Below are 13146 nucleotides of genomic sequence, written 5' to 3'. Positions count from 1 at the left end.
TTCGGGCCCAGTACTAGATGGTAAGAGTATATGTTTTTTAAATTACAGCTTGAAAAGATCAGAGGTCACATCTCATTGTAACATAATAAACAGTATATAAACCGTGCATTGACATCCTGTGTGCCCTTTGAAATAAATTTGCAATAGCTTCATTATTATATCTGAAACCGAAAAACAAGCAAGGACACCACCAAATACAGAAACACCCATGCACAAGAATACTAAATAAGTCTGTTTTATTTCTAAAACTTGAAACAAATGAAATTTATTTCTTTGTTTTAAAATCCATTGCTTTTCTCCCAGTAAAAAGCCTATAAATCCAAGGGTGCCTTGACTTTATTTCAGAGTAGAATAAAACATTGATTTAAAGTAAACCTTTAATAGATGTAGAGGTCGCAGCTGTTTTGCCGGGGTTTTCAGCAAACAAAACAATATGTTGTTACAAAACACCCTGCACAATTGTAGCAAATGTCCAGGATAAGTAGCTACACACATAGCACAAATTTGAGGTTCCTTGTCTCGGTCTGGTGGTACAGAACTGTTACTTCTGGGAATAGTCCACTACAGCAACCAAGGCACTATAACCACACATTTCCATTTAAATGAACTTTTATTTGAAAAATCTTAACCTGTACTTCATTGCATCGGAGAGCTGTAGAAGTACTTGCAATCCCAATTAGTATTCTCTTGACTGGAAGAGAACAGATCCTTTTTAAAGTTTTACCATGGCTTGTGTAAAACCCAGCCATAAAATGAACAAAAACAAATCTAGTCCATTCAACGAGTGAGAAGTACACACGTATTTAATAACATGTTAAGACAGTTCAAAAAGAGCAGAATTAAAATGGTCTTGTGCACAGCATCTGTAACTGGTAGGTACTGCAGCAACAGTGCCGCTGTCAGCTCAAGCGCAAGCTTTGTCTTTGAAGGGCTCAAGCAGGTTCTAGTCGATTTTAAATGCATGGGATGGTGAAATATAACTTAAATAGAGTAGGGAATCTTTGTCTCTGTCTATGATAAATGTCTCAATAGAAATATGGCATCCACTCTGAAACAATGAAACAGTCCAACATCCGCTTCGGCACTCATTGCATTTGAAGTAAGCACTGATGTTTTAATTCTTTGAAAAACAAGACATCCCTCATGGGCATAACTTGAGATTTTACTCTCCCAATTCGTTATCGTCTTCATCATCATCATCATCACCTTGGTCTCCAGATTCTAAATCGTCTTCATCCTCTACCTAGCGTAAAAAACAAGAAAAATACCTTAAAATGAAGTCTTAAACCATATACGAAAAACAGCAGAGAAATTCAGAAGAAATACTAATCACTTACTTTGGCACCCTTTATAGATTGTTGCGTTTGAATAATTCTGTTTCATAAGACTGGCAACCAAACTGTACATTATAAGAACATGCACTATTAACATACATATGTTTAATGCACTACTACCTATCCCATACACCTCATTTCAACTGGACTGTAAATGAAAGAGTACCTCTAAAAGACCAACTGCATAAACTCAGAGATTGTAGAGCTTCGTCCACTTACTACCCAGTCACAATCAGGAAGAGCGGTTCTGAGGCAGTAAATAAGACAATCTCATTGATTTAAAGAATTCCTAAGTATAACGCTACTTGAATAGGAAGTTTAATTGTTTTTCTCTAGGGCTATTTAAGCCAACATCTTCAGGACCTTTAAATGCATATGTTGCGTCATCAGGGCAAAAAAAACAATCTCAATGTTTTAAGTTATGTGTGGTCCAAGATGGTATGTTTCAACTTGATATAGAGCACGAATCATACCCAAAGGTATATCTTGGCACTTCACCAGCAAAGAAACACCACATTGAGCCTAAAACAACCAGGTCTTAAGGAGTGTTTTTTTACATTTAGCAAAGTCAGAGCAGTAGCGGAGGTGATGTGGAAGCTGATTCCAAGTAGATGGAGCAGTAAAGGAAAAAGAACTCCTCCGCATCTGGAAGTATGAATGTGGGGAACGATCAAGAGCACCTTTTCACTTGATCTCAGCATTCGGGAAGGACAACAGAACTGCAGCTTGTCTATTAGTTATGTGGGGCTTCCACCAATCAGAGCCTTATGGGTGAGACAACAGATCTTAAAGATAATGCGCTTCCTAATCGGATGGCAGTGTAAAGATCTCAAGGTAGGCGAAGATGGGGAGCTAGCTGGGAGATCACTGACCCGGAGTGCAGCAGTAGTTTGCACCACCTGGAGTTTGGCTAGCAGGGAATCATTTGCAGCCATGAGCGGGGTATTGCCATAGTCAATGTGGCTTATGAATAAGGCCTTGACCAGAGTCTTTATTGCAGAGGATTGAAGCCAAGGGAAGACTTTACTCAAAAGCGGAATAGTTGCAAAGCACGCCCTGCAAGTGGCGGAATTTTGATCTTTTATTGATAGGGCCTGATCTAGTTTGACACCCAGATTTTAATAATGAGCGTGGGGGAAGGATCTACCCACAGTTCTGAGGGCCACCAGTCAGAGGTCCAAAAGTCCTGGGCTTTGCCGAACGGCACTGCCTCTGTTCTTTCACTGTTGAGTTGAAGGCACATTTTCAAAAAAGATGAAAGTAATGTGTTTTCTACAATCGATTGAACAATTTCATACCCAAAGTAAGGTGTTTTGGTAACAAAAATATGTGGCAACAAACAGCATTAGAGTTCTTCCTGAATTCCAGAAGATAATTTCATTGCAGGTGCTGTTCTGGTATAACTGACAACTGTCACTACATATGAGCTATAAACCACACTGTTTATGTCTGTATTCTAACTAACAAGGCATATGTTGCCTAATTTTCACATCTCTCCAGAGACCAGCATAACTCCGTATTTTAAAGCAGTTTCCAAAGTTTATTGTAAAGGTCTTCAAAATGGCAAGGGGAAAGGGGCACCTGTAAATCTAAGAAATATACAAATGCTTGTGAACTGTAGATGGAGTACCTTACTTACCCTGTAAGCATCATTTGTAGTGGCGCAGGTTTATATGCTATGCATATTCCTGCCATCTAGTGATGGGACCGGACTCTTGAGGACGTTTTATGATCGGCATTTTGCGTTGTCGGTCCTCCCACTTGAAGTATTTCGCAATGTCAGCAGTTCCTTTGTTATAATATGTTTTTTTCCCTTGTCATATATGGAATGAAGATATAGTCTGCTAAGTTAGCTTTGCTGTTGAACATGATGTATTTGTGTGCATTTTTGTCACCATTTGATCCAAGCCGGAAAGGAGGCAGGAGGGTGCATGTGAATCTGCATCGCTACCCGCTATGAATAGATGCTTACAGGGTAAGTAACATACTTAATTTGTAGCACGAGCCCTAGGCATAGTTGGTTGATTTTGTTTTGCTTTGGCATAATAAATATGGATGCAATTGACATTTGCTATTCTAGTTTCGGAAAAGGAATTTCCCTTCCGTGGGTTTGTGAAAGAAAAACAATTGATGTGCTTTTCTGAAGGGTTTTGCGCGTTTCAAGTATTACAGTAGTGCTTGCTTAACGTATGTAAAGTACGTTTTGTCAGTTTCTGATTTTGGGGGGAAAATACTGCAAACTCTAAAGTTTGATTTAAATGGAAAGGAGATATGACCTTTGGTAGGCACTTTATCTGGGAACATTTGGCAGTGTGGTTCTTCAATAGTGATAACTTGTATTTCACTAACCCTTCGTAGAGATGTTATTGCTACAAGGAAAGGCACCTTCCATGTTAAACATTTAATTTCACAGATACATGGTCATCTTGTTAGTACAATGTTCACGTTCCATGCTGGTAAAGGAAGTGTATGAGGTGGAATGATTAGTTTAAATCCTTCCATGAAGGCTTTAATGACAGGAATGCGGAAAAGGGATTGGTGCTTCCTGTTTTGTAGGTATGCTGCAATGGCTGCTAAATGAAGGCACATGGAGGTATATGCGAAGTGCGCTTTCTGCGAGTTTAACAGGTAATAGATTAGTTGTTGTTCTGATGGAGAAGAAGAGTTCATGTTTAGGGAAGCGCAATAAAAGCACAGACGTTTCCATTTTGCTGCAAGCAAGCTCTTGTGGTTGGTCTTCTGGCCTCTTTTAGAATAGCCATATATTCTAGAGGGAGGTTCAGGTATTCAAATTCTATGACCTCGAGACCCAGATTGCATGATTGAGCTGCTTAACATTAGGATGCCTCATCCTGATTGAGAAGGTTTGGGTAGTTGGGTTGCTTCTCGTGAGGTACTAGGGTTAGCTCTAGTAGTGCTGTGTACCATGGTTTTAGAGCCCATGTGGGAGAAATGAGTATCAATCTTAATGAAGTCTGTCTGAGTTTCCTGTAAACATATGGAATGTGTGGGAGAGGCAGAAAAGCATACGAAAATAGCCCGGACCAGTTCATCCATAGGACGGTACCCCTTGGATTGCCGTTCCCCATGGATTGCGGGTGTGGGTGTCTGGATGCAAAGCTTTTGCATTTTGAGTTTTCTGCAGTGGCAAACCAGTCTATTGTGGGGGTTCACCAATGGTAGAACCCCGGATCAGGTTGTCAGACTAGTTGTCACGACAACTTCGAATAGCCAAGATAAAATAGGATAGCAAAGCAAGGTTAGATAGAAATATCAGTCAAGAGTTAGTTATTATCATCCAGATTTCCAGCCGAACCCACTGTCCCGTCCTCCAAGAACGGGGCCTTCTTTTGTGTTCCCGCCATATTCCACTCTGAGGGCTTTTTGGAGAGATTCAGGGTCTGAGAAAATGTTGGCTTTGCCATTAACCACAACTCTCAGCTTAGCGGGGTACAGCGTAGCGTAGCCTATGTGTTGTTCTCTCAGTTTACATTTTATTGGGATAAATTGCCTTTCGGCCTCAGGGAATAAATGATGGAGGAGGCTTCATATCTCAGTTTGCCCAATTCTCTGGCTTTTTTCAGAGCAGTGTCCCTGTCCCTGTAATTGAGTAATTTTCAATGATAGATAGCGGTGGAACGTCAGGGGAAGGCCTGGGGCCCAGCGAGTGGTGTGCACGCTCTACAACAAACATAGACATGAAGGTTTCGGAACCCAGCAATCTGATTAGTTGTTTTTCCACAAATACTTTGATGACCCCTGTTGCAGTATAATGTGCAGATTACATCAACGTGACCTGACCTCCAAGTCCTCAGTCTTATACTGCAATGCGGTCAAGGCTTTCTCCATCTGGTTTTGGGTGTTGTATGTACCAGTCTGTGCTTCCTCTACCTCTGAGATTTGCCGCTTCGAAATATTCGGCGCTCTGCCCGTGTGGCCAGCCTATTGGACATTCAGTCCATTCTGTATGATCGGGAATCAATTTTCCCATCAATGGAGGATAGGCTTTTTTACATCGCCGCCAAAATCTGCTTGATGACATCACTTGTGCCCTCAGACTCTTCGCTCGACCCCGGCGGGGCCGGATCCGAGGTCTCATCCCTGTTTCTGGATTTTCGTTGTTCAAAGTTTAGCTTTAGATGTGATTTATCCGGTTTACCCAATGTGCTGGAATCGTCTACGCAGACAGTGCCACAGCAACTGATATGGGCCACGGAAGACCCTGTCGTAAAATACTAAAGACTGTGGTGCAATTAGAGGCAAACTATGCTCCCAAGAAGGCCATCAGAGCCCCAGCCCATATGGCTCAACAAAGGGCCTAGAGTAGTAGCACACTTCCCTGGGGGAGGGGGGAGGGGGGAGGAAACAGCACTAGTCTTTGGTGCAAACAGTCACAACTCGAGGAGGCACAAGCGACCAGGTCTCAAACAAGCTGCCCTCAACAGGCTCAGGCCTCAGGCTCCACTTGTATGACCTTGGAACCAGGGCACAGCCATGCCAGACAAAAGAACGCACCTCGAGGGAGGAAGCAGTGGTCTAATCAGCCCCCCACCCACTACGGCAGCATTGTAGCATGCAAAGCCTATTGCCGCCCCCCACGAGAGTCTGCAAGAGCACAGTCACTCACAGGCACCGGTAGTTGCCTGGGAGCTTTCTGCAGCACATCGCAGGTCGAAGGGCCATGGGCGATTGGTATAGGTGTAACTCCTTTATCAGGCCGCATTCCAGGCAGGGCACGAGGCGAGCTCCAAGGTGCCACTCACCGCCAAGTTGAAGCAGGGAAGGGAAATTCTGGTCCACGCACCGTGGGCCGAGAAACAGGCCGCACAGTGCTCTTGCGACCCCGGGCAGGCCGCGCCTTCATGCTCCTCACCTCCCAGCACCAGAAGGTCTTATGACGCCGCAGCTCGCATCCCCGCCAAGGCGCGAGTCTTGGTCTATTCTTGACCCGGGGGGGGGGGGGGGGGGGGGGAGCCCCCAGGCGCCACACACCACAATGATGAGGCCGGCAGGGGGAACACAGGTCCGCACACCGTGGGCCGGGAGCCTGGCCGCACGGTGCATTTGCATGTCCGAACAGGTCGCCCTTCAGCACTCCTCATCTCCCGGACCCAGAAGGCCTCATAACGTGGCAGTTCACATCTACACTCTGGGAGCGAGTCTCGGTCCGACCTTGACTTCGCTGGGAAGCTCTGCTTTCACCATAGTTTCTATGCTGCTTTTCAGACGGCGGGCCACAGGTGGAAGGCGGATAATTGCATTAGATGACTTGCGGAGCGAGCTTAGTCAGCGGCCGTCTTTGAGCCTGGCAAGCTCTGCCCCCCATATAGAATGCTGCTTTGAAGTTGTGAAGTCAGTATACACTGAGAGCCTAGGTTTCTTTGTACTTCAGCAGCATTTTGACAGTGAGCCAGACCTCCATGGCGAACAGGTAGCCCCTGCACATGGCCTTGATGTCATGCTCTTCATATTAAGATCTTTTCAGACTTCCCTTTGGGGAAGTCCTCAGAAACAATGTTGACAGCTGAGGTACAGTGAAATCAATCGCCTTGTTCAATATAAGTAATGAAACCAATTCTAGGTGCTCTTTTCCTCCCTCTTGTTACACATTCAGGTGCATATTCTCCATCCCATTCATGGGTTTTTTGAGAAAACGTTTGGCAGCAGGGACGAAGAGTAGAAAATGAAATCCAAGGTTCGGAAGAATCCTGAAAATGACAAGCTCAGTGCTCCACGATTCATCAAAACATGGAAACAAGAACTGGTACACAGTCATTTAAGGGGCATGGTTACATACTGGGGAAGTGAGCTTCTTTAAAGGAGCAGTGCCAGTTTTCCAATGTCTGCAGGCCGAAAGCTATCTAGGAACACTTACATCCTTAACTTTCACTTTTCCTATTAAAAAAGGTTTGTTCGTTTTTCTTGTAACTTATGTTAATTGAGTGGCCTTGTTACAGTCCAACTTGGCCTTTTATTAGGTGGTGGAAATGTTTTTTTAAATATAAAAAAACGATATATTTCATTTAAAAAGTGCTCCTGGATTCAACATGTGGGTGGGGCTATAATTATCAATGAAGAGCCCCAGAAGGCGGAGCACTTTTAAATTCATACCGGTGAGTGGAAAACATAGGAGGGTGTACCTACAAGCAGAAATGGGAGCAAACCACATATGACGCACGTCTCCCTGGTAATTGCATGGCATGCTCTATATTACAACCACTGTAGTAGCGGTTTTTGATACAGCAAATAGAGCACAGGCATACCTACATATTCAGACTATTAAACAGACATTATGAAAGAGGGCCCATACCATCACATACAGAATAAAAGAAAAATGATAAACCACCAAGGTTGTATAAAATACTAACTCCTTAACTTTCAGGCTAGTACGAAGCATCACTGACTAAACACGGAGGAACTCAAGACCTCAACATTTACCTCTTAGAATCATCACATTAGCCCAATGTTCAGATGATTCAGCTATACGTTTGTCTCCACCTTGCCACCTAAGATCACTGAGAAGTCTTGAAAAGCCAAAAGTGGCTTTAGAGACAAACATAGTCAATGGCACCCGAGAAAACAATTGATCATCTCTGAGATTTACAGATCCTTCTCTTTAAACTGCATAAAGCAGCATTTTCAAACGGAGGAGCTCTAAAGCAGAGCAGGAAAGAATCAGCTAAGTGAAGGACCATTAACAGCTAAAGAATCAATTGGTGAAAATCAGAAGAGGTTAAAAGCCTTTTTGAATGAGCTGCAACAGTGAAACATGTCAGGAGCACTAAGCCTAAACAGCATTTCGAGGATCTGCCTGGTAAAAGGAAAAAATCAAACTGCGTAAAATGTGCAGGGGGTTAATGTGCAATCACTGTATTAGCTGTCCAACAAAGTTAGGGGGGTGAAAATGGAATGAAAGTACTTAGAATTTTCAGCTTCAACTCGAGTAGTTTTAAAATCATTATTTAATTTTCAGCATTCAGAAAACAACCAAAACATGGTTCATGTGCTGTTTCTTAACTGTACTACGACTGTATCTAAGGTGAAAACGTTGGCCTTAAAAACGTTTAATAAAACCTCACCGTTATTAACAAGATTTCTCAAAGTTCATAACTTTATACCTCCATGTGAAGGGATTTGAAAACATTTTCATTTTACTTTCTTAATCCTTAAATTCAGAAACCTTAACACTGACATAATGCAATGAAAGACTGTCACACCAACACTTCCTGAGCATCTCTCTTTGGTGACAATATTATCAATGTCACACATTCAAAGACATGGAAGAGATAGGAGGTCAGAGTGCTGCTCCATCCACGGTGCCGCAGGTGGTGCTACCAAGCACATGACACTGCAGCACCCTGGTTTTCAGAACTCCACAACATCGAAAACACCTGGGTTTCATTCTAAGATGCGACGGTCCAAAACTAAGTGATGCGCCCCTTAAAACTTGCTTTCATTGTAATGCAAGGCGACATACGTAAATGTTTGTATATCTTACTGGTTCTCCCAATTCTTTGAGCTTGCTCTTCAACGAATATATTTTCTGATCCTGGTCAGCAAGAAGTACCAAGAGGTCATCTTGTTCTTTTTTCGAATCCACAACTTCTTGTTCTAGTTTGCTTTTCTCATTTTGTAAAATTAGAACAGTGCTGTTAGACGAGTCCAACTGTTGCTTAAAAGATATTTTTTCATTTGACAAGGCTTGCACTTCTTCCTGGTAATAAAACAAAATACAAGAGCTAGGTTACAAAGTCTGATTACAACGCAGCCTATCAACATCTTCCCATAGAAAATACAATTTAATGACAAAATTGGCCTCTTTTTCTTTGAAGAATATAACACACGTTTGTAGCAGATGGAGGAATACATGAGATAAAGCAGTGCTTAATCTACTTGTGCTGGCACAATGTTTCTACGCTCTAGGCATTATGCCACAGTGGAGAAGGACTGTTGAAGGTTTTCACTAGTATTACATCCAGTAGTTTAACCTTTCAAAAATATTATTTATCAGTGAATCAACTATTATAGGATGACTATATGGTATTGGCCCTCCTTTAGGCTTCAGAGGGTGGCAACTTTTTTATAGTACAAAAAACAGTTGTTTTTGTAGAATAAAAAAAAGCCATGACAACCTGGAAGTTTGCTCCCAGGATGTAGGGTAATTTTCAATGTTTTCTCTTTGGGTCTGCCACTACTTCTCTGGCAATCTATAAGAGATAAACAATGCATCATATTGTCTGCTCTAAATAGGGCAGACATTCTGATGCATTTACACAGACCAAGTCCTTCAGGCTCTTAGTGGAGTGGTGTGGCTCACTGGTTAGAGGCGGCAGACCCGGAAGCAGAGGACGGCCCGGGACCAGGGTTCAATTCCCGACGCGGCAGGGTCTTGGACCAGGGTCAATGGACTCGATAATTCTCACCTCGGTGCCTACTCTAACTAGGGATCACACTCGGCAACTTTGGGCATTAGCTTGCCTCATCTCCACAACGGCCCCCCACATACGCCGGGGATGCCTGGTTTCACCTTGGAGATACCCAGAAGGGACCATCTCACAGGGAAAGCCAGGACGGGTTCCCCAGCGGTCTACAGCACAGAGATACTCCTTCGGGAGTCGATTCTAGCGCTTTAGAAACCCACAATCAATCAATCAATCAATCAAGGTTTCCGTGGTGTACCCAGCAGGGGCACTGCCAGTGAAAACTCGATTGGTCACTAGACCCTAAATAGGGCAGTTTGGCAGAAAGGAGACTCTTGAATACCTAACAAATTTTGATGTAGTGGCCACAAGTAACAAAAGAAAAAAAAAGCAAACTGAAAGGGTGATGAACAGATTTTTCAAACAAGACTTCTGCACTGTTATGAGTTCAGGCAACGGCATTTCTCAATTAGATGAAGAGAACAACAAACAAATGGACACCATACAAATTTCTTGGAGCGGAACATACCTAAAAATAAAACGCATTAGGAGTTCCACTTTGGAAAATAAATGATTATTTCTTCAATACACTAACTCTTAACTGCTTCACAGCACTCAATGTTTCACAACACCCTTGGAAGCACAACAAATAGCTGTATGTTCAATGGAATATCAGCATGTCCTCTTACAGAGTATCATCTGCCTTAGATGGAGGAGGTGACAGAAAGAAGGCTGGCAGGCAGCACAATGAACTCGTTTAAATTAAATTCAGTACCCACACAAGAGACTGAAGAAAGTTTCATCTTGAGTCCCGTCTCTACGACAATATCTGGTAAATTCGAAACAAAACCTCGCTGAAGGTTCTGGATTAAGTTAGTGCCCCTATTTTATTAGTTTTAAGGGCACTATATGCAAAATCACAACTACATACTACCACAAACAGTCTATCATATAAAGAAACAAAAAAAAAACGAGGCTGAAAGAACAAACTGTCCAAATATTAACCATGTGGAAATGTCTCCTTAAATAAATGTATTTGTTTTAAATTCTTGAATGTATGCTGTGCTTCTAAACTAGTTTGGTTGCATCCCTTTGGGCACACATTTGGTTCCTTTATAAAATGGACTCCACAGAGTTTTTGCACTTTTCAAGCAATGTTTTAATATGTAATTACTTCAATGTTCTTCAATGCGTGACAGAAATTTACATCATTTCATTTTGCATGCTTTTTCAAAACCAAAATGTTTTCCACATATGCTTAGATGGCTCCTAAGCATTTCGGGCAGAGAGCCCTTCTTCAGGGAGCATCTCTAAAACATGAAATCATAGCACAAGTTTTAAATACATCCTTATGTCTTATATCAAAACCACAGTGCAGTACATTTATATGCCTCTTCTATGAGTCCTTATAGCCCCTATAGGCAACATGTGTAAACATTGAACTGTGTGGTACTCCGTGTGCTCGTGCATAAGTGTATTCCCAATTGTGAACACACACAAAAAAAAGTGAATAAAAACGTGAGTGTGCACTCATATTGCACTCGTCACCTGGATTCTCTTTGAATCTGTTATTACAAGGGAGGGAAAACAAGAGTAAGCGAAACGAAAGTGAACAGGCATACGGTATAGCCTTCCGTGTAATCTACCATCATATGGCAACTCGGTCACAGTCACTGGAAAAGGTTCCTCAGCACTGCCTGTCGTACGGTTAGATCATTGTGAGCGTCTGCAACCAAGCAGTAATGTTTAGTGAAGGTGTGGGTACTCTTCCAGGTTTCAGCCCCGCAGATATCCTGGATAGGTACGCCAGCAAAAAGCAGTAGATGTAGAGATTGCTCTTGTAGAGTGAACACACACCCATGCCCGCAGAGGCTTTTATGCCGTTTGATGGCAATACTGAATTGTACTCGAGATCCAATGGGCAATCCCCTTTTTGGATAGAGGATAGCCCATACTGGGTGCACTGAAGGATACACAAAGCTAGGTCAATTTGCAAAATGTCTTTGATCTTTGTAGATAAAATTTTAGACAGCGCTGAATATCCAGCAAATGAAGAGCTCTTTCCGCCCCAGTTGTTGGTAGTGGAAAGAAGGTTTTAAGGATAAGAGGCTTGTGTAAATGAAAGTCCGATGGAACTTTGGGGATAAACTTGGGATTAGTACGAAGGACAACTCGATCATCCCTAAACTGTAGAAACAGTTCCTGTATGGACAGGGCCTGAATTTCTCTCCTGGCAGATGTCAGCGCCACAAGGCAAACTTCCATGATAGAACTTATGGTCCGCCTTATGAATGGGTTTCAAAGGATGTTTCATGAGTTATAAGCAATACTATATTGAGATGCCACAAAGGTGGTGGAGGCTTAACCTGTGGAATGGTACGGAATAGGCCTCTCATGAACTGTTTAATGGTCCTTTCTGACCAGAACGATGGTCCTGAGGATGTCCTTCTGAAGTGGGATATAGCAGCTAGTGGGAATTTAATCGAGGCATGTGCTAATCCAGACTTTGCTAATAGCAGTATGTAAGGAAGGATCTCATGAGAAGAGGACCGTAGAGGATAAACATTTGAATCCTGACATCATATACATATTCTTTTCCACTTCATCCTGTACGTCTTATAAGTGCTCTGTGCCCGAGCATTTGATAGAACATCTCTACACTCAGAAGGGATTTCTAGATACTTAAATTCACATTGTTCAGTAGACAAGCGGCTAATCGAAGCAATTTGGGATCTGGATGTAGCACTTGTCCCTGGGACATCGTAGGAAGTGATGGAATGGACGCAGCAGAATAGGTTGTGACTATGAAAGAAGGAGAAGATCTGTGAACCAATGTTGACGAGACCAGGATGGCGCTATTAGGATCATCCTGCAGGGCTCTGGCTATATCTTTATGAGCGACTGTGGCAGGAGGAGAATCAGCGGAAAAGCGTAGGCAAAGGTGCCTGACCATGCCATAAAAAATGCATTCCCCGCAGGATCCCAGTTGGTGATGCCAACTTGCGAAGTACCAGCACTTCTTGTTCTGTGCTGTCGCAAAGAGGACCACTGTTGACGTGCCCCATTTGAGCAAAAGGCTGTCTAGAGTTTGTTGATGGATCTCCCGCTTGTGGCAGGTCAATTTGAGCCTCCTTAATGTGTCTGCCGTTGTATTCTGACCCCCCCCACCCCAGAAGGTGTTTTGCGGTCTTCCAACTTCAGATAGATTCCGTTCTACAACACCCATTTCCAGATGCACTGAGCCTCCTGAGAGAGGGGATAGACCCTTGTGCCGCCTTGCTTGTTGAGATAATGCATTGCCTTTGTCTTCGGCATGAATACTTGCAATGCTAATCTCTCTGCCCTGAGCTCCAGCAATTGACGTGAAGATGCTGGTCTTGACACTGCCAATG

The 13146-nt window shown here is 42.9% G+C and overlaps 1 protein-coding gene across 6 annotated transcripts in view; it reads right to left on the bottom strand.

Annotated features, from left to right (window-relative positions):
- Window positions 1–219: 219 nt before the first annotated feature.
- USO1 (USO1 vesicle transport factor) overlaps window positions 220–13146 on the bottom strand; it is a 515242-nt gene continuing 502315 nt past the window's right edge. For 3 of the 6 annotated variants that reach the window (XM_078676053.1, XM_078676055.1, XM_078676050.1), the window contains 2 exons: window positions 8833–9048; window positions 220–1243 (listed from right to left, as the gene is read on the bottom strand). In XM_078676053.1, coding sequence (XP_078532179.1) covers window positions 1163–1243; window positions 8833–9048 — 297 coding nt within the window. In that variant the 3' untranslated portion in view covers window positions 220–1162. Of the gene's footprint in view, window positions 1244–8811; window positions 9049–13146 lie in introns of all 6 variants that reach the window. The other 3 variants (XM_078676052.1, XM_078676049.1, XM_078676054.1) reach the window with 1 other exon arrangement.

This window comes from Lissotriton helveticus, chromosome 2_1 (assembly GCF_964261635.1).
Source record: "Lissotriton helveticus chromosome 2_1, aLisHel1.1, whole genome shotgun sequence".
Lineage (NCBI taxonomy): Eukaryota > Metazoa > Chordata > Amphibia > Caudata > Salamandridae > Lissotriton > Lissotriton helveticus.
The sequence above is the reverse complement of the archived record's forward strand: the minus strand, read 5'-3'. Positions and strand labels throughout refer to the sequence as shown.